General features: G+C 40.8%; 1 protein-coding gene across 1 annotated transcript; it reads right to left on the bottom strand.

Moving 5' to 3' along the window:
* Positions 1 to 168: 168 nt before the first annotated feature.
* Positions 169 to 26,818, bottom strand: si:dkey-65j6.2. Its single transcript, XM_040154054.1, has 28 exons — positions 26,789 to 26,818; positions 19,177 to 19,374; positions 18,603 to 18,977; positions 18,248 to 18,500; positions 16,676 to 18,067; positions 16,342 to 16,542; positions 15,360 to 15,480; positions 15,072 to 15,165; positions 14,529 to 14,615; positions 13,665 to 13,781; positions 13,472 to 13,570; positions 13,026 to 13,177; positions 12,126 to 12,264; positions 11,219 to 11,341; positions 10,938 to 11,135; positions 9,306 to 9,979; positions 8,089 to 8,532; positions 6,629 to 6,878; positions 6,138 to 6,227; positions 5,519 to 5,640; positions 5,314 to 5,422; positions 5,038 to 5,208; positions 4,623 to 4,800; positions 4,387 to 4,503; positions 3,475 to 3,753; positions 2,793 to 3,034; positions 2,345 to 2,402; positions 169 to 1,733 (listed from the first exon to the last, which is right to left on the bottom strand). The coding sequence occupies exons 1-27, from the start codon at positions 26,789 to 26,791 to the stop codon at positions 2,364 to 2,366; spliced, it is 6,267 nt and encodes a 2,088-aa protein (XP_040009988.1). The 5' UTR covers positions 26,792 to 26,818; the 3' UTR covers positions 169 to 1,733; positions 2,345 to 2,363.
* Positions 26,819 to 27,426: the final 608 nt, after the last annotated feature.

Raw genomic sequence — 27,426 nt, 5'->3', positions numbered from 1 at the left:
GTGGTTTCAAAGAAAATAAATAGAAGTCGACATCATGCCCTCCATTTTTTTTTTTTTAGATCCTGTCATCATTTGTATACTGTACATTTTACGTGGATAATAACAATAATGACACTTTTCATCAGTAAATTTTTAAGAAACAAAAAAATACATCACAAAGCACAACTTTTTTGTAATGGTCATTTCCATGTGGTTGAAGCTGGACCATTGATGAGAATGGAACCACTAATGGACCCTAAACAACAGGGAGTGATTTTTTCCCTGAAAGCATGCTGTCTTATTTTGTCTTTTAGTATGCAGGAGATGTGTTGCTTCTTTGATTTAGATTATACTGTAATAACGTAAACAGCCCAGTCTCTCAAGATCCTTTTTCTCTGCATTAAATGAAGCAGTTACAGAGTACTTCAAATCCAGATGTGAAAACACATTAGCAAGTGGTCTGTCCCTCCTGATAGTAGATTAAATACAGAACTACTGTAAGAATCTCAGAGTCAGACAGATAAAAACAAATATTCAGAAAGACAGCAGTGATATAAAAATGGCCCAAAAGTAGAAATATCTTTATATATTAATTCATGATCATACTGTATATTAATCAATCAAATTGTTTTTACCATTCCATTTCTGTGTGTGTATCCATGCTTCTCCATTTATAGTCATCAACTTGAAGTCTGGGTCTGCAGCTAGTCCTGGGCTCATGGCCAGTGGATAGCTCTGGGAATGAGCTGTATCTTGGACACCATTAAGTTTGCCTTATAATCTCGTAATCAAAAACAATGTAGTCCAGCTGCCAAGAGAATACTGATACAATCGCTTCTTAAGAGACGCCTTGCCTGCTAGCAAATGAAAAGGAGCATGTAACACAAAGAGAGACTTAACTTTTCTCTCATGTCTGAAGTGGTCCCCGACATGTGTGGTTTTCTCTCAAATACAGATGCTGGTTCCTGTGTCTGTCCCACACAAGCTATTGATTTCCATTACAATAGTAAATACAACCATCTCTTCTTTGATCCCTGCATATCAATAATTGTACAGGCTGTACAGCACAGAAGATCCAATAACATACATTAAAAATGTATCCCCTGACCACATAAAATATCATCCTGTTTTACTGTAGCATGAGACAGATACCTGCTACTTATTACTGAATGTATACGAAAGAGCATGTCTCACTCCCATTAACAGTATAGTCAGCAAACATGTGGCATGAGCATGTGGGCAAATCTGACAAGAGAGACAGCTAAACACATAAAAACACATAGTTAGTTCACTGAAAACAATCAGAAAAAAAATAAAAAACAGCTTCTTTTTTATGAGGTTGAACCATTTTTTTGTTGGTGATTTTATGTGTAGCGGCTAATAAATTAATATCGATTCCCAGGTTGAGCTACTTATGCTCAGGACATCGAAAAACTATGTTCTTCATAACATGTTTAATGCATTGTCACGGTAGCAGCTGATGCTTGGGTCTATATTATAATAAAAACATCGTTGGGGATGAAGACGATTCTGCTGGAGCAAAGAATCAAATAGCACATTGTGAACAAAGGCACTTATTCTGTATTTGTGGGTTAATACTGCATATTATTGCAATAACCAGGCCTTGTCACCAGACAAAGCTGAGTGCCTCGTGACTGTGTTGCCACACAAGTTTTCCACTCAGATAAACCGTCTGTCTGCAGGGCAACCAGAAGATCTCCAATCGGACTGGACAGCTTCAGTTGACCGATAATCTGTAACAATATTTAAAGTACAAATGACTCACACCTAATAAAAATCATAATCATAATCATTTGGCTGTATTTTCTTCTAAAATGTTTCTCATCCATAAATTGATGTCAGCGACACAGGTAATGAAAGCACTTAAAGAACTGACAGATACAGCATCGTTCCCGATTCAGTGCTTGCTTTACTCTGCTGCTCTGAATTCACAGTGTTTGGATCAAAGCTGCTCGAGGCGTTGACAGGTGGCAGCAAAAAGACTAATCACCATTAACTCCCATCCTTCCTTCAACGTGATTATTTGAGATAGCTGCCACAATACAAATAGAAGGGATTAATTTAGGAACTTCTGTGTCATATATTTTAAAGTATTTTGTTGATTTCTTGATTGTAATAACTATGAATAATAATGTTTAACATGCCTGACTACAATTTGATATAATCAATTATATAATTTAACTGTTACTGTATTTTTTGTTTTTCCTGTTTAATTTTTTCTCAACTTTTCTGAGGAAGAACTCAGAATAAAGATGAGAAAATAATTCCTTTTTCTTCTTCAGTTATTTGGATTATTATATCTTCACCATAACTGCGTGTTTATTTGAGAACATTACATGCTTACCTTCTGAAGGGATCCAGGGTTAAACTTCTGTTGATTTTGCAATCATAATTTCATCACTCTGAAATGCAAGACACCTAATATTAATTTATACTTCAATAAAATGGACAAATACAACGTATCAATGTATTAGAAAACATTTTTTCAGGAGCAGAATTCAGAATTTAGGCTTAGTTAAAGGACCAATGTATAATATTTAAGGGGATCTATAGGCAGAAATGGAATATAGTATTCATAATAATGTTTTCATTAGTGTATGATCACCTGGAACTAAGAATCGTTGTGTTTTTGTTAGCTTAGAATGAGCCCTTCATATCTACATAGGGAGTCGGTCCTCTTCCGCCTTGTTTTCAAAACTTTAGGACTGCTTAGAGAAAAAACATGCGACTGAGACCATTGCTTTCGGTTTATACGTACAATAATTCACCAGATTACATTGTCATAGCTTCACCTGTACCGGAGTGTTAGCCAGATGTTGAGGTCTGGGTTCGACACCCGGTTTCTTCCTGAAAATCACTGGTGAGCTGTTTCTCCTCAAGGTGGGGGTCCGACACGGCGGTGGGCGGAGCTTTGAACTCTGGGATACAAACGAGGAGGAGTCGTCCACTACCTCTCCACTAATGGCAGACAGACAGCTGTGGTCTGAGCTGCTGAGGACGTTGATGGATTCCCCAGATGATTCAGCGCTGTCCGCTGAAACAGAAACACATCAAACACTTTGAGAAACAGTCAAAGCAGAAGTTTTCGGCATCACTTGGCACACGGTAAACTGATATAAGTTCAAATTCTGTAATGACATCCAAAAAATGAGCAGATCCTTGAGGAAAAAATGTACATGTTGCCCAGATAGTGGTACATACAGTCGCAATGCAAGCATTGCTGTTTGCCACAGTGTCATTCTTGATGCTACCACCAAACAGCATCAAAGACTTTTCAAATCTACAGTGGCTTTAAAAATACCTTCTCATATTCTCATTTCCGACTACTTTAGGTTAATAATTAGATTTGATCTGATTTGAGATCAGTTGTCAGAGTGTGAGGGGCTATTGAGCTAAAAAGTCAACAGCAAACAAATCCTTCTGTCTTCTGACAAAAAACAAAAATATTTAATAAAGATCTAAAAACAAACTCACTCAGAGGATGATGAGTTTTCCACTGTTCACGATGAAGATGGTGCTGATGAAGATGATGATTGTTGAGTTCATTTTCAGTCACAGCCTCAGGGGAGGGGCAGACGGCAGGACTGGTCTCCACTCCCTGCGACTGGTTACCGGCATATCCAGCAGGGGGCAGCGAGCCACGGCCAGACGAGGAAGATGACTGGCTGAGGGTGGTGGAGGCTGTGCTGCCAGAGCCAATAGACTGTGGTCGTGGATAGTCTAAGACCCTGTGTGAACAGCAGGCCACAGGGGCTGACGACACACATAGATGTCATCAATGAGAAAATGATGCGCTGGGTCAGTGAGCAATGAGGACAAAAGTATTTAGTTTTGTTAAATTTATTTACTTTGTTAGCTAGTTTTGTGTAGGTAAAACTAACAACAAAATGTAAAGGACTTTAAAAAAAAAAACATTTCAAAGCTTTTACTTTGGTTTCACTTTTTAAATTAAAAACTATGTAGAAATGTCAATAAAATTAAAAAAAAAAACTGAGAGTCTAGAGCCTCACTAGTGGCTCTGTTAGGCTAAGTGTTAATGCCAGCATGCTAACATGTTCGCAGTGACGTTAACATGCTGATGTTTAGGAGATGTGACGTTGACCATGTTGACCATTTTAATTTAGCGTGTTAGCATGCTAACATTTGCTAATTTTTACTAAACTGCTGATGGGAAATTTAATTAATTTTACAGAAATTTTGTGATAAACCGATGTTTTGGACAAACATGATGATGATGACACAAGACGAAAAGGTCAGAGAATCAACAAAGCTGCTGTAATTCATCCTGAGAGGATGGGTTGTTGAGACACTTCAGTCTGGACCAGGGTGACAGAACTTAGCTGAACTTGATCTGAGGTGTCAAATGTTGTGTGTGCTGCTCCTTACTTCTCCCAGGCAGGACACAGCTGACGGCTCGGTCACTGATTGCAGCATCACTGGGTTGAATGTCCATGAAAGGTTTGCGGCCCATTCCCATGAACACCCTCTCCTGCATACGTAGCTCTGGAACATAAACATATTGTGAACATTATATTCACAATATGTTTTTCAGACCTATAAAGCTCTTCATAAATTTTAATCTAGGTAAGTGCTAGATACAAATGGTATGTTGTTGTTTCAACCTCTACTGTGAGTGGCCTGATCCCAAAGGATCCTCTCTAGGTCGGTGGTCCAGGCTTTCTTCACCTCCATGTTCGAGGCCTTCAGGGTGTAGGTGTCCTCGCTCTTCCTCCTGCGGAACCAGATCTCAAAACACAGTCCACTCACACCAGAGTTATGGGTCATCCCAATGTCGCTTGTCTGTTAGAGAAAAAAAAACAAAGAAACACACAGAAATTACACTGATGGAAATATCGTATACGGTTAGGTGTTTTGGCCTCACTAGATACGTAACTTTTGCATGCTGGTGGTATCCACATGGCTGTGAGGTGTAACTCAAAACTACTGGGAAAATGCCTGTGAAGTAGAACAAACTGTATATCATGACAGCTAAAAGTAAGGTTGAATATGAAGGCTCCAACAATCTTGTGTACTGACCTTGAATGACTGCTTGTAGACATAGACATCATTGCCAACGTCAGTCCTCTTGGTCTTGCTCAAGAGGATTAGATCTTCGAAGAGAAAGATGCGCCGGACACACTTCTTCTTTCTAAAGAAAACTGTGAACTCATCCTGGCGAATCAGCTGGCCCTGCTCTTTTAAATTCACCTGATAGAACAGACGAAAGAGCGGCAGAGCAGAAAGGAAAAGACAGTTAACTTCATTTAACTGCTGTGTTTCACGTATGTCTGATATACCATTTTAATATCTTACATCACAGTCCTGGATGGCGTCCATGGTGAGCAAATCGTTGCCGTGACGCATCTGAAAACGAACCAGGTCTGCAGCCGCCTGGATGTCAGCTCTCTCCCGTTCCCTCTCACTGCTCGTCAGATCAGGCACATACACACCCGGGCCACACACACTTTGTGAGCCCACATTAGATGCGAGTATTGTATCCTGGATCGTGTTTTTTGGCCTGAATGAGCCAGCCAGAGCCAAAATGTCCTGCAACAGGAGGCTGTACTTGCTGATCCTCTGGATGGGCCTCAGCAGGTAGGATGAAAGGTCCATCATGTCTCCCAGCTCCTGTTGCTTCTTCTGTGAGGGGGAAACAAAGTGGACGGTAAAGCCCAAAAGGTAAAGCATGGCACTAGTACTCCCAGGGTAAGGGGTGTTATGACTACTGTAGCCATCAGAGCTGAAACTGTATCCACCAAACAGGCTAATTTCAGATGAATGAAAGGGAAGATATGAAGATGTAGGGAGCTGTTCAAACTTTTTCACATTGGCGTGTACATCATGTGTGTAAAACTATTTAAAGAGCTTCTTTTTCAGTTCTACTCAAGAAGTTTTGAAGGAACCAAATACAGTATGTCAGGCAGAATTAAAGACAAAAATGACATCTAAAATGACTGTATTTCAGACATGTGAACAGATACAATGTGCTGAAATGAGTTTGGTAGGAAAGATTGAGCTTGTGTGCTGTAAGTACAGAATGAAATGTGTGTAAAACATCTGCTGAAGAACATTTACAGTGGGAAAACTCAACCTCCTGTATTCTTAAATTAAGAGAAAGGCAGGACATAAAACCTGACCTTGAAGATGTCATGGCGACGGTGCAGGATGAGGGCGTCCGACTGAGGTTTGTTCTTGCTGTACAGAGCGTACAGGCCAAAACTCTCACTCTGTGGAGAATGAGAAAATGTATTTTGTTAACGACACCAGTATTAACTCTTAGTAGCAACTTTCTTCTCCACAATAAAAACAGATTAATATAATCTACCTTTAAAGGTTATATGAGTATAATGCTGCAACGATACTTGTTTATTTCTGGTTTCATTTCATCACATCTCAAGAAGTAGAGTGAAACCATATAGATATTTTGACATTAGTTTATTACATGACTTTTAAAATTATTTAAATTATACAATAATGACAAAAATAAAAAATAACACAATTAGATAAAAACTACTGTCAAAAAATTTTAACAATGTTTGCTTCATAAATCAATGAGAATTTAAAGTATACAAAAAAGGTCAACTATATATACATTTATATGGATTACAGTTATGCAGTTACCACTCACATGTCTGAGAAAGCAACGGGCCACCATGGCAGGCTCCCTCTGGCAGGCCTCCAGCTCTGGGAGGAAGTAGTGGCTGTGGAAGTCATCAAGCTTCTCCAGGTTGCCGAAGATGACGCCTCGCTTGCCCCTCAGGTCCTGGGGGATGTCTGGTCTGTCCAGCAGGGGTAGGTAGTGGGTCAGGATGTAGCCCAGCGAGCGGACGTACTCCCTCTCTGTGAACACCAGCTCCTCCAGGACACGTTGCAGTCTCCTGATGACACAAAGACAACAAGTATCTATTAAACTTCAAACACAGACTGTTACCTAGTGCAGCTAACTATCTACAGCTTACTACATTCATCTCTTCATCCTTCACATACCTGATAATGGGTGTTTTTTCTTCATTAGTTAAATCCAGATAATACTAGGAAAGTGTCTTGGGTTGTTTTTAAGTCACAGCTTGGCAGTGGATAGTTGGTAGTGCTGGCTAGACTAGGGATGGTTACAAAAGCTTTGTAATGTACACTATTTCGTCAACACGTAACAATGTTTTTTTGCCCCCTCCTTGTTGAATGATACATTACTTCATTTTCTACATACTGTAATTGATCATTGATTAGTTAGAACTGCATAAGCTCTTTGTTTTGTGAAAGATGCTTGTGATGAAAGGATTATTGATAAATTAATTTAGGACTAATTTTTAAAAAAACTCCTGATTTCACTGTGTTCTCCAGCCCCCTGGTCCCTGGTTGAGCAAAATGAAAACATACTGTACATATATCATATATCATATATCATATATACAATCTAGTCATGATAATATTTACTTAAGGTTTGCATCATCATCTACAAATTTCTTTTACATTTCTTTAGATGACACAGTCACATGCTGTCATTTTACTCTCTACATGCACTCTGATAGAAAAAAAACAACATCTTAAGCATGGATGGATTATGAGACAACAGGTCCCTGGGCACAATGATAAAATGCCTCTATCCTACACTATGTTACAGCTCTTCTGCTGTCAAACATATTTAAATTGCATTCCTAAGTTTACTGTAGCCAAAGTTGCCTAGGTAGCTGCATTAAAGGACAGGAGGACAAAAAGGGAACTAGGATATCCCCACTTTTGCCTGTTGAATTTCCACTGAGACGGATCTCATTGTTAGTAATCACTTCAAGCTGGGGGTGTGTGCCCGGTAGGCCTGTTCGGTAATCCATCCACGTTGCCAACTTAAAAAAGAGAAGCAAAAAAAGTCTGAAGAAACAATACCTGCAGCACTTCATTGTCAGCTTAGAGACAGAAAGGAGTGCATGAAATCTCATTAAGACTCACAAGATTAGTACAAGGCTTATCATCGAATTATCTCACTCATCTCACAGAATATTATCTTGTAAAGCAAATGTCTGATAATTCAGATCTTTTTTTAAAATCTGCAATGCAAGTTACATACATCCACTGATACTGTAATAAACTTACAGGGCATTGCTGGCACTCTCCTGTGGATTTGCCAAACAAAACGCCCCCTCATATCTCCCAATGGGCAGACTGGAGTGTTTGCAGCAAGTCCTATTAACCCCTGCAGCACCCCGGTCGCTCGTACAGGAATCCTCTGAGCAGAAGCTCCCGTGGCGGGAGATCTGGAACTTCTGAGCCTCCTTGAGAATCCGACAAGACGGCTGACCATGGTGAGAGCAGGATGACGGCGGTCGAACCCGCTGCTCTGGAGGAGTGGATGACCCTGCAGTCGCTACTCCTGTGGTGCACGAGTCTTGGCTCACCGACCTCGCTCTGAGACCTCGTCCCCATGGAAACCACTGGCAGCCAACAGTGTTGGATTGAGACAGAGCAGCGGCATCTCGCTCACTCCTCGCTCTGCTCGCCTGTCTCCTCCTCGCCTCTCTTTCTGTTCTCCTTGCTGATCTATTCGAAAATACATTGAGTCAGGAACCAAGTGCAGGAGCAGGGCACCAAGAACTAGACTTAAGATAAAGGAGATCCAGGCCCTGTAACTCCTCAACCCCACAGACTCACTGTCGGGTCAGTCAGTACAAACTCATGCTGGACCTCCAACTCAGAACTTTATTTCAAATTCTAGTGGAGATCCCAAAGTCTCCCAAGATACCAGATATGCCAGGCTTTATATCAGGAAAATATGTGTAAATGATACACGAGATATCCAGACTATTTCCATTTAATGGAATGGTGCAGCCATAAAAAAAAGAGCTGGAATAATTTCATACAGAATGAATATGTGTTACTGTCAGGCAGTTTGGAATAAGAAGATTTTTCCAGCCTTAAAGCTACTTAAGGGGAAATAAAAGGGGAAAACTGGGTGTTAAGGGGTAATATATTATTGTAGTGTTAAGTATCATTCTGATTTTTATTTAGTTTAGGAATAATTTCAATTGTTGCATTTGTTTTTCATTTATAATGTAATGTTAGGTTTTCTGTGACTGGGAACAGACACAGTGGGTTACAATCAATATTAGATAAAAAGGCAGAAAAGAAAACTGTATAATATGTTTTTTCTTATTACAAATAACAGCACCATCATCAAAAGTTCAAGTAGACTCAAACAAGTGCTACTTTCAAACAGGAATGTTTCAAGATTGTTTGGGAATGACAGTCAATGAACCACTCTTGGTAAACCGTAATCAAGTGAGATGAAGGCACTAACTAAGAAGTTTAATTACCTGTGAGGTGACTGTGGAGTGACCTCTGACCCCTGGCTGGTTCCTGCACCACTGTGATCCTCAGGTTTGATGACGATGTCACAGCAGGCTATGTTTGTTGAATTAGTGATGTTGCTGCCCAGAATCGGCTTTCTCTTCCCCAAATCCACCGCTCCTGAAACGATGCCCTCCCACTGCGGGTGCCGAGGCCCGGGGGTCGATTGTACCACCAGAGTCTGGCCACCGGGTGACGCTGTCTGAATATTAGTGCTCACCACATCCACATAATGACATTCACACCAGCTGCTGGAATCTGGTTTTTGGCGGTAAACTTCGTGCACATCCTGTATCCTCTCCTGAAGCTGCTGCCGTGCCTCCTGACATCTCAGCCAGGCTGCATTCCAGACCCGCATCCCTCTGGAGCCCCGCAGGGCGCTGGCCTGGGCCTTCACCTCCTGAAATCTCTCTGGGCTAAACTGGAAGAACCTGTCTTGGAAAGTCTGCAGGATGGAGCTGTCATTACCTGACAGTGAAACACTGGTGGAGGTTGGGCCAGAGCCATGTGCTGTGGGGAATTCAGACTGGCGAAGGGAGGTGGTCTTCGGTCCGGAGTCTTGGTTTTGGTGTTGTGTTGGCTGAGTGTGTGTTTGACTCTGGTCCAGGTAATCAGTGCATTCACTGGCCAGAGCCACAGCCTGTTTGTAAAAGAGGTTTTCCTTTACTATGCGAAAAAAACTGCATGTTCTTATTTTCTTTGTTTATACCGCTACCGTACTCAAACACTGCTTTAGTGCTGTAAGTTGACTCAAGTGTTATTCAAGTGGCAGCATAAGATTGCACTTATGCTGAAAACTACTCAAGAAATGGTGTAAAAGTATAAGAGTAAAAGAGGTGTAATTGTTTGTTGTTGATTGTTGTTTGCATGATGTCTCGTTTAAAACAGAGAACTAAATGCCACATGCTGTATGCTCTGATGAAGGGTTCACACAGACAAGCGTCAGCACATCTGTCAGCTCTTTAGCTGTACACTAAAAAAATAACTAACAAATCTTTGAGACATGAGGTGACTTTTTTTTCATTACCACTGGAGTGCTGCCTTTTGTCTTTGGGTAAAACAAAAAGCACACATATACAAAAGTAACCCCTTTGAACATAGATAGATAGTTTTCTAAATTCATTTGGTTCGAGTATAAGTGGCATCACAATGGTGTTAATTTCAATTTTAACATGTGATGACCTGTAAAAATTATTTTGAGATTGCTCTACAAATGAACGGTGCACCAAAGCAATATTTATTGCAAATTCTTCCTGACTGTGGAACTACTACAATAACCTACTTAATCTAAAGCAGAATTACTGATTTTAGAATGTACTCAAGTATAGTATAAACATAAAGTACAAAGATTTGAAAAAGCTGCTTATTTACATTATTTTGTGACTGGTTAATTTGATCCTGTATTATTCTACATTTAAATGTATAGCTGAATATAAACATATATAATGTAGCCATATAATAGTATTCTTTCCAAAAAGGCTACTTGCAAAAGCAACACATAAATTAAAAACAGCAATTGAGTGAACAACCAAATAACAATGTCTATTTCTACAGGGTAAGAGCTGATCTTGTGTACTTGACACCGATCTTCTACAAACCTGCTCACAAAAATCACACACGGTGACCATGATCTGCAGTTCTCTGCCGCAGGCCTCTGCCCTGCACAGGAAGTCCTCCAGGCCTGACTTGAAGGTGCAGACAAGACTCCTGAATGTCTCTGTCTCTGGGTAGGAGAGCCCGCTCCGCTGGACCCGCTCTGCCTCTGACACAAGCGACATGGCATGGTGTCTTCGGTCCTGGGGAAGTAGATGGACAGACAGAGAAACACCAATCATACAAATTCAGACAGAAGGACAGACCCAAGCAAACTTATACTCACATTAGCTTCAATAAGGAAACCAGTGAAGCTGTTAAGGATCTGCTCCATTCTGTCTCCAGAGTCCTCAACTGATTCGGCCTCCACCAGGTGGTGCTCTCCTTCTACATTAAACCATTGCTGCATCTGCAGGGAAAGAAGGTGCAAAACAATATGGTTTGATAAGTAAGCATGTACCAACTCAAGGAAAAGGGATGTGTGTTCAGACTCACTTCTTTTTAAAGTTATTTATCTAATGTGTCTTGTTTTGTTCTTGTTCTATATACAATCTCCTACTTTGTAGAAAATCACTAACCATGATAATTTATAAAGGGTATGTACAAGTGCACATGTACAGGTGTGGATGCACCCGTTTTATTGTGTTTTTATATGTATCTCTCTGATTGGTTAGTATGTTCACCTTAAAACAGAAAAAGGGAATGGCTAATGTCAGAGCAAATGTAAGCATTCAAATTTGCTTTTATTCTCTCAGTAAAAGTATAATTAATAGAGTCCTTTACCTTTTTACCACTCCTCGAGTGGTAGTACAGTAACAAAAAGCCTACCAAAATCTAAGTGATCATGAGTCCCAGAAAAAAAAAGTTGAGAAACAGTAAAGAATGCAATGACATAAAATACAGGTAAGCAAAAGAAAGCCATAGTGACACTATTTCTTCACATCACTGAGCTGTATCACGTTTTGCTCCCAGATTTGTGTGAGAAAAGTAAAAGATTATTCTATTTTTATTTTATTGAATTTTTTTTTATAAATTATTGTCATTGGATCATTCAATAAGTGGGCTTCCACGCACTCAGGGACATTATGATTCCATAACGGCAATATTGAAACCTAATTTCATTTGAAAGAAAATTTGACTCATGTAAAGATCCGTAGGCACATTTGATGGTCAGTTAATATAACGTACAGTACCTGGGTGAAGTGTCCCTCCATCTCTCTGAGTTGCACCAGGTACTCCAAATGTTCTAGTGACACGTTGGATCTCTGCACGAGGACGTGAGCCTGCTCCTCCACATGGTTGTAGAGGCTGGTCACCGAGTCCACTGCATCACTGCATGTAGGAAAAAGACAGATCAGAGCCTTAAGAAAAATAGATATCCTTTAAAATGAAAAACTGTGGATGGAAGATTAGACAGCATTTTATGTCCTATAACTCATTAATTTATTAATTGACTTTTTCTTTTTATATATCTTGCTGTTTTCTACTGTGTCCTAACATACATTATTGTTTTTCAGTACGTTGGCTTTAAATTTTCTATGTACTGGCATCTCCTTTGAAAATGAGATCTCCGTGTCAGAGTGACTTAACTGAAAAAATAATAGTTTCATGGAAAAATAACCCAGCTGTGCCAGTACGTATTCTAACTAAAGATCCTCTGCTTTCTTACATGTAAAGAAACTTACCGTGCCATTAAAACATCTAATTCCTTTTACTTTTGGTTTTGATATTGATCTAAAAAAACAACAACATGGAAATATGCTTTTGTAACTTATGCCATAATTCTTTTCATCTTCAGCTTATCTAGCGTATCTAAGGCTCCTGCTACAGCTAAATCAAATAATCGGGACACAGTGTCACAACTGGACAATTATATTAGTTTTTTTGCTGACAGCCCTGTTTTTTACAATGTTCTGCTGGTGTAGTGTCCTGCGTTGGCAGAAATACTTTGTTTAGTTTAGTGTTTTATTTTAAAGCAGAAAGAATACTGAATCACAAGGTACAACAGGCCATGTGAACAGATAAACCCAGATCAGGTTTTCTGTACATGCAAATATAGCAGGTGAGAGCAGGTGTTTTTCCCCAGTGTTTACCTTAGGTCCTCGCAGTGGGGGTATTTCAGGTCACTCTCCTTCCTCAGCCTCGCCAGGATGGCCCCACCCTCCCTCTGCAGGCTGACCAATCTGCTGTCCTCCAGGACATCCCTCATCAGAGTCCTCTGGTCCATCATGCACTGCTGCACAGTCTGTTGTACAAAAAGACATTTTCAAATAATAATATCAGCAAATGATACAGTGACTCCTTCATATCAAGGATTCGAAAAACTACCTGTGGTGCTATTTTGTGAAGACGATCTTTAAAGCTTTTCTATGTACCTTCACCAATATTTTTAATAGCTACAGAAACTGTTATCTCCATAACAACATACTGCACATACTGCGTTATCAATGAAGACAGAGCTACATATCTCAGGGTAAACCCAGCTTCCAAGGTCCAAATAACATCATGAAAAAGCAGTCAAAGAACAGCCATCAGGTACCTGTACAGTGTCCGTTCTCTGGGGCTCCTCTAACTTACTGATGGCTCTCAGCAGCAGGCTGGATGCCTCATGAAGATCAGATACAAATGGGAAGAGTTTCTAGAGGATGGAGGATGTGGACAGTGAAGAGAAATAAATAGTGCACTACCCGATTAGAGAGGAACGGGGCAGAGAAAAAGAGAAACTGTCTCACCTGGTGCAGCTCCTTCCAATCACAGTGGCTGTGAGACAGTGTGCCTTCCAGGCGGGAGCTCAGCTGACTGCCCTCCACCAGCTTCAGCAAGGCTTTCATCGACGTCACCACGTCAGTCTGCTCAAGGTAAATGTCAAAGTAATACCAACACCAACTTTTCAAAGCTACAGTGCTAAATGAACAAAAGGAGGACCCTTATGTCTGACTTGGTTGCTCACCAATACCAGTGTCTAAATCATTTTTTGCTGATTTTTTGAATCTTTGTAATTGAAATCATACTTCCCAGTCTAACTCAGTCTAATCTCTATGTATTTTCTATATTCGACTTTTTTTCTTTCCTCTTACCAAAACTGCCTCATCAAGAACAATTAGAATTGAATATTCACCTTGGTCAATATTTTAGCTTATTAAAGCTAAAAAGCTCAAATGTATCAAGACAAAAACACAGAATAGTGGCTCCAGAGGTGACATTCAGGTGATGATAAGATATTTTACTGGATTAGTGAAAACTGTGACCTGCTGGTTGCACTAGAAAGGTTTTCGTGGCAAAATTTCAGCCAGTATTTGTCATGATATTTAACTCAAAATGTCATTAGCATTCATCCTCTGGGGAGTAAATGCCTGTACAAAATTTGATGGCTTTCCACATATTCTCAAGATATTCTAGCCTGGATCAAAGTGGTGGGCCGAAAAAACCAACTGACCTTCGGACACTGCTGTCTCTAAAGCCATGCAAACAAGCATGACTAGAACACTTTGATCAAAGAGGTTAATGACTGATTACACTTTGTAGGAAACAAAAAAGAAGTCTTTCTCCATATGCGGTGTCTTATAATAAAGATTATGTAGGGCGAAAAAGCTGACCTGGACGCTGGGACATCTCTCTGGACGGAGGCTGCTGTCCTTGTCCACCAGCAGCACCAAACTGTTTACTGTCTGGGGACTCTGCTCCTACAACAGTTTAGCACTCAATAAATCCCACTTAACTACAATCATGCATGTTTAATTTTATGTATCTTGAGAAATAAATTAGAATACAAAAGTCAAAAACGTGGGCTTCAATACAAGCTAATTTCTTTTTTTACTTTTTATGAAGTAAATTACATTAATGCTAGAAAACTGTATCAGTCTTGCAAAAATGAACAGTATTATGCAGTCATTTGATTAAAACCAGTTTGTATATCATTAGACAATATGATGTAAAACTGGTCTTTACAAATAAGTGAAGGAAAAACAACTTTTGTCACATTACACATAACTATTTCATAAACTGGAGAACGTCTAGACATGCTGTTCATGCTCAGGAGTACTCCAGACTCCACACTCCAGTCTGGCATTAACACCCAACAACAGCTAACTCTGATCTGCTGTAGTCTGCTGTGATGCAGAAGCTTGTGTACTTCTAACCTGAAGCGTCATCAAGGCCTTGTAGAGCTGCGGTTGAGGATTTGTCTTCCTTGCATCAAAAATGAGTGTCATCCCAGATTCTCTGATTTCTTTCCTACATACAGAGATAAAACGGCAAATTCGTGCAAAAACAGTGACCACAACAAAACAGACAAGACCACACAGAACTTCCAGTATGTCTGTAAATGTACAGCTGGTTTGTTTTAATCTTATGATGGATCACTTGGTTTATTGATTTATTTCTTGAGTCATTCATTGATTTACTGGGATATGGATTTTACAGCTTACCTGGTGATCGAGTGAAAGTAGAGCAGCATCTGGAAGAGCTCCTGGCTTGTTACAGCTGATCTCCATCCTTGGTGGTCTCCATAGAGCTCAACTATTGCCCTGCCTGTCCTGTCTCTGCCGCCTGGAGGGGTTAGAGAGAGAAAAGATCAGGGAACATCTAATATGCTGTTATCTTTTCTTTCACCCTCCATCCGCACTGCTCCCTCCAAATAGACCATCCACCATTTCCATAGTCATACAAATACTTGGTGTAGACAGACTTCCTTCCATTCAAATAGAAAAGGTAATTTTGTGTGTAAAGATGTCTGTGGCACCCTCTAGCCTCACATGGAAGTACAGAGAGGATTCAGTCAAACTGTTAAGTACAATTTTCATTAAAATAGTTATCCTGCATGTTGAGAACTAGATAGCCAAACACACAGAAAAACTAGTTTTTATGGTTTTCATAGCACTGTGATTTTTTTTCAAGAGCAAAGACTTGACAGACACGGATAGTGCAGGTATGCTAACTGATACTAGCATAAGAAAGGAAATAATAAAGGACCAAAAAGCTAAAAGAAAGAAGAGAGCAAACAATAAAGGTGAAGAGAGACAGGGAGGGTCAGAACTACCATAGGTAAAGTAGGTGAGTTTGACATTTCATTCGTCATTTCAGTGAAAAAAACTATTGATGTTATGACAAAAGGCAATTAAATAGACACAATTCCCTATAATAAATTAAAAACAATCATTCATTACTCTCACAGACTGATGTGTAAACATCAATTAAATTCAAAATAAACCTTGTCCGGCATTTTTTTATTTCTATTTCTGCTCTCACATATGCCGTTATTGACTTACTGTATCTAACGCTGACTTTTTTTAATGCGATCTTATTTTTCTATGTTGTCATTTAATGCACTGTGAAGAACTATGCAACTATTGTAGAGATGCCAAACTATGTAAGTGGATTATATAAGGACTGTGGTTATTGAAGTAATACCTGCGAGAGATGCTACTCCCAGATAGAGGGGGTGGGCTCTTGGGTCTGGGGATCCCAAGGGGAGATGGTCAGGTCTGGGACGAGCAGAGGTAGGGTGGGAGATCTTCTGCATTTCTGCTGCTAGCGGTGGATCTGTCTGCAACGGGTTCTCCGTCTGGCCAAATCTAATGGTTATGGATGTACTGCCAGGCTGAGCACCATCTGAAGAAGGTGGAAACGTTTTGTTGTAGGGAAGCTGCTGAAGACTAACTTTCATCTGCAACTAAAACTAAATGAAATGAAATGAATAAACTCTCCATGCTAGAGATGTGCCAAAAACAACATAACTCTGTACCTGGAATGACCATCTTCTTCCTGCTGACCTTGGGTGACACCAGTCCAAAGGCTGTGCTGTTCTTACATTTTACCACATGTAGCTGGGGAATTTCTGTACAGGACACAGTATTTTCTCTTCTCCTGACATTTTGACCTTCAACAATGACCAGTTCACACTTCTCTGAGGTGTCCACCACTGCTGTTGAGAGGGACGAACATCTTCCATCCAACATGGATTCTCGTCTGTTTTGTGGTGCTGTAAGAGACTTGGAAAAGTATGGACTCATCCCAGTGGAATTGGTTCTCTTTCTTTCATGAGGCCTGAGGGTCATGCTCATCCCTGAAATTTCACTTGAACTAAATGGTAATCCATGGTGTTTGGCAGACATCGCATTCGACTGTTTAGGATCACTTGAGCTTGACAAATCTCTGTTAGTGTTTATCCTCATTCCTGCTGCTGAATTTTTCCCGTTCACACTGTGTAAATTTCCATAAGGTTTGGCAGAGTGTGCATCCCCTGGTTCCCTGAATGGCATAGTGGTCTTTTCGGTTGCCTGCTCTGGTAGCCCACCATTTTTTAAAGGATTTGTACCCCTGTACTCCATACAGGGGGCAGTGCTTGAATCTCCTGGGTTCCAACATGGAACAGTGTTTTTTTCTCCTGACTCCTTACAGACGGCTCCGCTGACAAAGAAAGGAGACTGCTTTTGGATCTCAGGATCACACCACATTTCTTGAACATCACACCATGGATCCCTTGCTTCGGTCCCTAGTGGCCTCTGTCTGTCATCACTTTGTGAGAAATCACCATCCTCGTCCACCACAGGTAACATATTCCCCCTCTCTTTCTCCTGTCCAAAGTTGACAGGGTTTTTTATGGCAGCCTGGTAGGAGTCCCTGTATCGACACCTCAGCTCCTGAGCTCTGGAAACCTTTCCGCCTTGCCTCCTTCTCATGCATGGGGTACAGGGTTTCTCTGAGAACCGGACAGTGCGGACACACTGAGAAAGTTCAAGGGAGTCAGGTTGAGTGTGTTGTGTTTGGGAATGGCGGAGAGCAGAAGGAGGTCCTGTTTCTGCGGACATGTTGGGCGTTGATGATACAGGAGCCTCTGATCTCGAATGACTGTGTGTTTGTGGTTTTGTAGGTAACTGTACATGTGCTTGTGATTGTGCTTGAGGTGGTGTATGTGTGTTTGGCTGCCTTTGTGTTTCCATGAATGACTTGATTTGTGCACGTGGTTGCATTTGTGCTTGTCTCTGTGGATATCTTTGCATTTGTGCTTTGATTTGTGAGTGTGGTTGCATTTGCTCTTCTAATTTCTGTTGCTTTTCGGTTTTTGACTGAGCTTTAGCAAAAAGCGCAGTTGCCTGCAGAATATCAATATATTCACCTTCTGCAGCAACTTGGCCTTCCGGCCCACTTCTGCTTGTATCTCGCAGATTTGTGACTTTATGTTTATCTTGTCCTATATTTTCAGAAACAATCAGAATTTTATCTGAACCTTTGGATGTATTTGTACTTGTAGGAGTGCATGTACCTGAAACAGCACTTGTTTTTGTAGCTATGTCAGAATCTGTCCCAGTATAGCGGCTGTCCCATGTATTTGGGGACACCCAGCCTATAGGCTTAGGCTCTCTGTCAGTTTCTTTCACTTTGACCAGCCTAGATGAAGAAGCAGCACTAGTATCCACCAGGCAGAGTGACACAGCAATGCCGTGCTTCGCTGGGCATATTCTGGTCTCCACAGAGAAGGCAGATGGATGTGAAGAAGTTACATTACACTGTTTTGGTGCAGATTCCTTTGCAGCAGAAAGAGGAAATGAATGATTTGATGAAGAATTCTCAGAAGAATTAGGAAGAGGTGGAGGAAGAGGAAGCGGAGGTAGTAAAGGAGGATATGAGGAGGGAACAGAGGCCATAATAATCCCAGCAAATTGTGGCACGTCCACAAAATCAGGCACGGCCACCCGTTCCCACGGTAACCTCACCACGCCCTGCTCGGTGGCAAGCAGGCATTGGCTGAGAGGCGTCCCATGTCGGCCGTGGTTGATCTCCTTTAACCACTCACAGCTGAATATACAAGGATAGGAAGTTTCAGGGATTGGGGTCTCCTCGACTACTTCCACTCTAAGCCCCTCCTCTTCCAGGAGGCTGCAGACCACGATGCGAGCTGATTGGTCACAAAATGGTGCCACCTGGAGGTAAAAGTCGCCAGGCTGAAGTAGCAGGGGGTTGATGGGAGCAAGGTGAACAACAACTTGGTCACGCAAACACAGAGGCCAGCCCTCACAGAGGAAGAGTACATCGGAGTACTGAGCCTAAAAAGGGACAAGGACAATGACAGTATAGGGTTTCAGAAATTAGAAGTAAATCAACATGGTATGTCTGCTTTTATTATGTAATTAAGTCCAGCAAGAAGTTCTTAGGGCAGCTTTGTAGTGTATGTACGTATGTGTCTTTAGACTCTCACTCAAGCTTAGCACACTGTATACTGCAGTGTACAAGACAATGACTTACACATGCAGCCTGCTGCACAGTGTCTAAGATGTGCTTGGCTGGGACCAGAAAGTTCAGCAGGCACCGCAGGGCGTCCCCCTGATAACGACTATCAATGATTTGGAAGAGCTGGCTGAGAATAGTGGGGGCGGTGGCCTCGAAGGGCGGGTACAGCACCGACAGCAGGTTCTGGATCGAGCCCTCCAGAGAATCAAGGTTCTGAAAACACGGAAGAGAGAAAGCAGAGGCTTAAGAAAATCATTGTTCATCAGTTTCAAGGTAGACAGGCCATGTTCTGTGGGTGACACAGGGTGTGGATGTGCACTACTTTGACGACAACTTAGTCCAAATGGAAATAATCACTAATTTCTAAATTTGTGATTTCAATTGACTCCTCCTCGACTGAAATTTTGAATTGATCCTTTATATTAACTACAGAAGTCAACAAAAAACCATTTACTTAAATCACATGTAATGTACAGCAGTGCTACACAACAGGAAACCTGGAATCAGTCACTTTCATCTGACAGTTTTATAGTAGATTACAGAGGCCTCGTCCTCAACCCTGTGACCTGCTTGGAGAAGAGATACACAAACACAAACACTCTGTGCTCATCATTAAACGTATAGGCAGCCAGCCCGACAGCAAACATCCAAGTAAACATAGTGTGTGATGGCTCGTCTCAGGTCTTGCTAGCCCCCTGGTTTATGGTTTCACATTCCCTTTGACCTGAACTCATGGCCCGCTACCCACTTTTAGGCCCTGCTTTATTTAGCCTGGCAAAGGCCACGGCAGCAAACCTCAGGGGTTAATGTATATACATGCACGGAGTCTCTGTGGGGAGATATATGGTATCAGACAGTGTCATGTGTGAATGTTTAGGCTTAGTGTGAACGTTGGTGCCCCATTTTCCCAGGAATTTGTTCAGGGGTTTTACTGCATGAGATTACGCCAATGTCAGTGTAGGGGAAAGGAGCAGTGACGCCAGATGGAAAAGCTTTGTGGTTCAACATTTACGCTTCTTCGCTTTCTGGCGTAGCTTGACATTTAAGAGACAGATATGACAGCGGCATTGATCTTCTCTTCTTATTCTCTGTCAGAAAGCAAGTAAGAGTATTTCCCAAAATGTCCAACTATTTATTTTAGATAAAATTTTAGATAAAAACAAAAGCCAGGAGAGCAGGACAAATATTCAGTCTGTGTCATTACAACATAACATCCACCAGTCCAACATTTGCAACTCAGTTCATATTAAATGATGTTCAAGTCTTTTGTTGTTATCTTCTCATTGAGATTTTTTTTGGACAAATCCTACCACACAACTCTAGAGTTCCCAGCTGTACTGATGAAGATAGAAAAACATGGATACGGGAGATGGAAACAGAGAGGGGTGTATCAGGACTTGATGAATTGTGCCCCCTCAGACCAACATTGGCTCACTGCCTCTCCAGCCCTGTTATCTGTTGTGCATCTTCTTTCCTGCACCTTTGAAAGGAAAAACGTATCACTCTTCGAAAGGCGTTAAGACTTGCAGGATCTGCACTGTATAATAAGTGGTATTTCTAACTGAATTCCTTTTCATATTTTGTGTATTATGTCCCTATAGGAATGTTTTTTTTTTTTTTCTCTCAAGCAACAATGCTCATCACCACCCTCTCTGTCTTATCAAGTTACACTGACAGCTATAAACTCTGGACTCTCAGCCAGTCCGCAGCCCCCACAGCTCCAGAAACAACACTGTGACTCAGAGCTTTCCGGTCAGTCCTGCCACACCCTGCTGGGACAAAAAAAAAAAAAATAGTGATAGTCATCATGATGACATGAAAGAGAAGCATTAGGAAGATAGTAACAGAGGCAGTGGTGGTTTGCTGTCAAATAGGAGGGGGAAAAGGATGGTTGCAGGCTCAGAAGCACATTATGTACTGTGAGCAATGTGTTCCCATCCTGAAGACAACGAACACCTGCTTCATCAACTCTTAAATAATTTCTCTGTTTTTAATCACTTAGGGACTCTTGGTTTGGACAGATGATTTTTGGCGAAGCACAGCTTGAAAATGGCAGAATTGTAAATGATTGTGATATTAAGAAGGAAAATAAACAGTGATGTTGGGTTGGGTCTGCTGGCAGCAGTGATACACGCTGCCGGCAGAATAAATATGCAACGGTTAAAAAGCCTTTGTAGAGCTTACAAAATGAGAGTGACATTTAGGATACATTTAAATAACTGACTTGAAAATGTAAAGCTGTAAAACCATGAATGATTGGTCGTGTATGTGTTTTTGTAATATATTTATTTGAGAGTCTCTCTTCAGTATGTGGTGTATGAGTGGGCTGTATGGACCTGTCTCTCTGCTTGGGCCAGCATACTGTTGCTTCAGATTCACAAGGCTCTATATAAACACCCACATCTCTCTCACTGAGCCATTGAAATGAATGACGGCGCTCACATTACTGTGGATAAGATGTCCCAGTGCGGTAGCTGAAGACAGTTTGAATATCTCTGTCGAGTATCATTATGAAACAGAAATAGTCTTTGCACATTCCCGATGTCAAGCAGCTTCCTGCCCGGACAAGAACAAAATATTTAAGAAGGAAAAAATAAAAGCCTTCATGGTGACTTAATACATTCCTATGGGGCATTAATCCCCTTATACAATATGCCTTGAACTGTAACATTTCCTTTTTTTTAGGATGGTATTTTGCGCTTTTCATTGGATTGTATCTCGTAGAGAATGACAGGAAAGGAGGGAAGAGGGAGAGGGGATGACAGGCAGCAAAAGTCCCCAGCCTGATTTGAACCAGGATGTTGCGATTACATGGTGTGCATTCCCTAAACTAGGCCACCAGCATATTATAATATTAGTACGCTATACATAATAGTTTCCATAACCATTTATTGATTTCAATCCTGGTAATAGAGAAGGGAAAACTACTTGGGAAGAAAAAAAAAATCTAAACATTAACAGAAAATTAATCCTAAATTCAGGATTAGGAGTTTATAAGAGAAAGAAATAGCAAAATTAAACTGGAAAAATAATGAAAGTATTTGATTCCAAAAATGACAGCTTTCATGACTGCTACTGTACACTAACTTCAATAGCAAATTTATTTAGTTTTTACTTCTTATCATTTACATAACTATTATACATCCCATCAGTTTATGAGTCCGATGAAGTATCCTCACAAATATTCAGTTTGTGTGATATTACCTAAAGAAAATGCTTGAGAAATATGTGAAGTACAATAAGCACAACTGGTTTGATTTGGCCAAACTTCAAAGCCTCTACAGACACTGACACATCTCTAAATAAGCATGAAAAGAATCAATTTCCTGTGTTTACGTCGTGGTTTTTCATCTGGGCTGATATGCACAAATTCTTTGCTCGATTACACAAACTATTTAAAGTGGTTTTACTGCTGCCCACCCAGAGAAAAGCTGACGGACAGAAATGGAGGAAGGAGTTTTTTCATCCCAGTTCATCATTGAAACTTCAGTAAGTGTTATGGAATTATGCATTCCGTCAATACAAACACACACACACACACACACACACACACACACACACATCGCCAACTGGATCGAACAGCCCTGAAACGCTCATCTGTTCAGCTCCCCCTGCTCTGCCAGCCAAACTGCAACCCTCTTACCCAAAGGAACTGTTTGCAATAAATCCTAGTGAAAGCTGCTCCTGCCCCAGAGTCTGTGTTCTGCATCTTTGGGTCCGAAGTCAAGTCATTAACACACAGAACTCCAGATCCATCAGATCAGCCTCCAGCGGTCCGGTTTTGGTGAGCCTGTGCCCATGGTAGCCTCAGATCTCTGTTCTTGGCTCCTGATCTGTATCTGCATGTTTTTAGGCAAGGCATGACTGCCACGTGATTGGCTGAGTGCCTGGTCAGTGTATATACAGTATATATTTTGTCCATTAGAAGTTGTGATTTTTTCCCGGTGGCATACTTAATTGTTTTGAATTCCTCTTGTTTTGCAGTGGGGGCTATTTTAACACTCCATGCACAACCTGAACAACAAACTGAAGCAGATTGATCATAGGGAGATTTGGTCTCATCAGCAGAAAGGACTTCCCTTACTAACATCTGCGTCACAGCACTCTGAAAACAAACTGAAAACAAACTGAAAATGACAACTTTCTGAATGACAACAGCTCTCCAGACATGTGACCTGACCAAGAAATACTGATGTGACGGACAATCTTAACTATTTTGTAATTTGGAGGAAAATTCAATTGTGCAGTAAATGGATTAGCTCTGACGCAGAAGTCGTGCAAGTGACAAACCATAGAACAATCAATAAAGCCCAGCAGAGCCTCACACCAGGAACATTACACAATACCTGTGGCGATGAAGAGTCTTCTTGTTGAAACAGATGCCTGTAAACTTTGAGATTCTTTTATAGCCAAGAAGTGACTTGTTAAAACTATTCTTCACATTTTTTAAAGAACTGTCTTCAGCTGTATTGAACCCTCCAAAGTTTTTTTTTAGCAATTACAAATTTACATAAATAACTAATTAGCATCATTAAGGCACTATCTTTACTATTTCTTCATGTTTGTCTTTTTTGTCTTTTGGACCCTTTTTTAAATTTCATTGAATGAAAATTTCCTTCTATTGTCACAGTAGAAATGAGCGATGAGATGAAAACACACCATAGATCTTTCCTCTTTTGAGCATTATTGTGTAAATAATTTACCATTATCTGCTATTTCAGACTTGGAAAAAAGAAAAAAGGTACCAAATTCCATCTTATGTATGGGGGGGGGGCTTTACTTTTTTGGAGTAAATGGATGAACCTAATAGATATGGCGTTGTATCTTTTAGCCTAAAAGCTGCACATTTTAGACTAAAAGGTACTTAGAATGTCACAAAATTTTTTTCCTTTTATCTGTTTCTTGTGCAACGTCTTGTGGCTTTCTACGTCAACACACCTGTTGTCAAATGAACACAGGCACATGGGGTTGGACATAAACACAGGCTGAGTAGAGTTACTGTATATGACAACTGAGGCACCGAGAAGGCCAGACGGTATATTTAGTAGCTTCACAGGGATCAGCAAATCGGAGCTTGTGGAAGGCAAACACTAATCATGATAGTCTTTATCAGCAGGACGGTTTGAAGGTGGCTCTAAAGTAGTAGTCAGGAGGCAGCGAGGCCTGTGTTTAAGTCATTAAAAACACGTCAGGGATTTATGAATGAGCCGAGACTTTAAGCACATCTTTAGACAGATCATGAGTGAGTTGACATGTCTGCGCTGTGTGTGTGTGTGTGTGTGTGTGTGGGGTGTGTTATTATATCAAAGTGTGGCCTAGCTTTCACTGATACACACATCTCATCTGTAATTAGCCCACAGCGGTGCTTAACGTAACTCACACCAGCAGGTTTTGTAACAAACAAACAGAAATGATCAAATAGATATAGGAAAAACAGGTGAAAACACAGAAGAACTAAACTCAGTCATTCTAATCAGACCCAACACTGAAATACCTGACGTCAAATCTTTCAAAACTATCACAATGAATCCTAAAATTGTGTGGGCACATACCGATCAAATAATTATCACACTAATTGCGAGTCATATAGAGCTTTATGTGATGTTTGAGTATAGTCCTATTATGTGCAGCTCTTCAAACATCTTAGCTGAAAAAGAGTATTAGAAAACCTTTTGATGCTCTGAATCTAAACAGGGAAATTATCAGTGCATGTTTTGCTCAGAGAGTAAAAATGAACCCTTTATGCTTGTCCACACCCATGAGAGTTAAACACTTTGACTGCCTCAAAGCCATATCGGCACATTCAACACGTTGACTCAAAGTAACTGTAACTGAAAAAGTCTTATCATCAGAAATGTTGCTGTGTACTCTAAATGCAGGTATCGCCTAGTTCCTAGCCAAAGCAACATAAACTAATGGGCTCCAGGTAAAGATGAGATGATGATTTGTAGCTTTGCAAACCGAGCTGCTGAGCTGACTGTTGTGTATTTTCCATTGAATCACCAGGAGGGGACAAGACGTCTTTCTGCTGAGAGAAAAAAGATGCTCTGTGTAACCTGGTCAACACAGGAACAAATACCCAAACATTGAGGTCACTCCCAAAGCAGGAATAGTCGGGTTAATGGACTCTGGTTTCACCGACAGGGCAGATTTGTAGGAAACAGGGTGGGAAAAATACACACAAACACACTCAGCGTCCTGCCAAATCAAACCTACAGGAGAACTGCGCGGGCATTTTAAAATGCGCTCCCTCTATGTGCCAAACAAAATCAACTTTATGTACAAGCGGGGCACACCCTCTCTGCAGCTGACGTAGGTGTAACAACACATAGTAAATACACTCATTCAGGCATTTCCTCATCAGGATAAGCGGGCGGAGATTTCTTGACAGGCAAAAGTAAAAGAAAAAGTTGACCTACTCAAAGCAGATCTTTATATCTGACAGCACTGATCTCCAACATCACACGCCTGACGCTGCAGGATGGTTTCTTTACACCGGATCCGTTCTAGCTCTAGAATGACTCACATGCCAGTAAGTGAGGATCCAGGAAGGAGGCAGATACAGTGGCTGGTTTGTGAAATCTGCCTTAATGCTCGGTAACCTGAGACCTTCACCTTGAGTCAAAACACTCCGGCAGAGAGCAGCAGCCAATGTAAACTATGGTAGCTATGCTGTATGTTGTAGACAGTCAGAGTACATGCATGTTTCAACATAAAAGGCTACTTGTCAGGACATAATATAGAAAAGACTCTGCAGGACTATTTAAAAAGGAGACAGTGCTGCAACTGTCACATCTTCAACGTAGTACAAGGAAATTGTGTGTGAATGAATCTTTTCAGATGGGTCAAGGTGTGTATTATAAGATGTTTAGGGCTGCTAGTAACAACTTTCATGATTTTTTTCCCAATTCATTTAGTTATTAAAATGTCAGAAATTTGCAGAAAATGAAAGGTGACATCTATAATTTAAGTGTCCGACCAGTAGATAAAAACCCAAAGTAAATAGGGAAATCCTAACATCTAAGAATCTTAGAATCTTGAATCAACTGATGTTCAGCAATTTTGCTTCATCAATAACAACAAAATTAATCAGTTATGAAAATTAATCCACTGATCCAGTAGTCAACTCATAGATGTTATTCAAAACTTTCAAGCCAACTTCTAAAGTAGGAGTAGCATAAAGCACCTATCCATCCTCATTCATCTCGCAAAGAGGCTTATGACAGGAAAATGATATATTATGAGCTTAATGCCATGAAATAGAAACTCCACAGGACATCCAACACCCTCTGAAAGGTTTGCTTCATATAAATACAAGCCAGGGATTTGACAGAAGTATGCCAAACCTATGTATCACAGTATAGTATAAGCAAATGAAATCAATACCTAGCGTGTAAAAGGTCTTACCCTGTTAGTAACAGCTACTGTGTAGCAGCCAGAGTGGAGAAAAGATAAAGTAATCTAAGGTTCAATTCAACAAAGTTTGGAGTTGAAATATGGCTCAAGAATGACAGCTCTCTCTTATAACCACAGAGAGAAAAAGGACAAAATCCTGTGTTCACTCTGAACAAGGACAGAACATGGTGGAAGGAAAAGCATCTCACAGCAGAGCAGACTGCCACATTACCATCTTCCTTTCTGCGTGCTGTCATTCCCATTCATCACACCAGCAGCGGCATCTGAAATAATCCAAAAGGAGCGATATGCATCTACAGAACTGCTGCTCCTGCTCGGTGGCTGTTGGAACAAAATGAAATCCAGTCTGCCCAGACGCTCGTCCACAGCTGAGTGAGCGCAGACAACCTTAAGCCAGCTGGATGAGCATTCGTCAAGCCCTCAGCTGCACTGCACTTAGTCTGTGATTTCGCTTGTTTCCCCCTTCTCTCTCTCTCTCTCTGATGTCTCTTATTTACTGTGCTCTTTCTGCTTTCTGTCTCTGCTTCTCTGGTGCTATGTTTGTCTGAGGGAGACAGTGTGACCAAACATGAGGAGAGGTGAGAGAGGAAGGGAGGCACGGAAGGAGAGAGAGGGAGACGGAAAGGCTGATAGAAAGACAGAGAGAAAGAGAGAAACAAGCCTTATAGTAAATCCAAGTACATGCGAGCACAAATTTGTAGGTTTTTCCCTGTGGCATCTTGTTACACTATGCACACATTCACATACTCTGAACCGATGTATCTTTTTTTTTTTTTTTTTTTGGCTGGCATTGGCTTGTCGGTATCAAGGATTATGTTCCCTGTTGACATTATAGGTTAATTATGACCA

The sequence above is a fragment of the Xiphias gladius genome, chromosome 18 (genome assembly GCF_016859285.1).
Source record: "Xiphias gladius isolate SHS-SW01 ecotype Sanya breed wild chromosome 18, ASM1685928v1, whole genome shotgun sequence".
Lineage (NCBI taxonomy): Eukaryota > Metazoa > Chordata > Actinopteri > Istiophoriformes > Xiphiidae > Xiphias > Xiphias gladius.
Note: the sequence above shows the minus strand (reverse complement) of the source record. Positions and strands in the feature narration are given on the sequence as shown.

Coding starts and splice junctions, on each gene's coding strand:
- si:dkey-65j6.2 (XM_040154054.1), bottom strand. Junction 13,571..13,664: donor ATTGGAAGGAGCTGCACCAG/GTGAGACAGTTT, acceptor TCCATCCTCTAG/AAACTCTTCCCATTTGTATC. Junction 5,641..6,137: donor GTCGCCATGACATCTTCAAG/GTCAGGTTTTAT, acceptor TCCCCCTCACAG/AAGAAGCAACAGGAGCTGGG.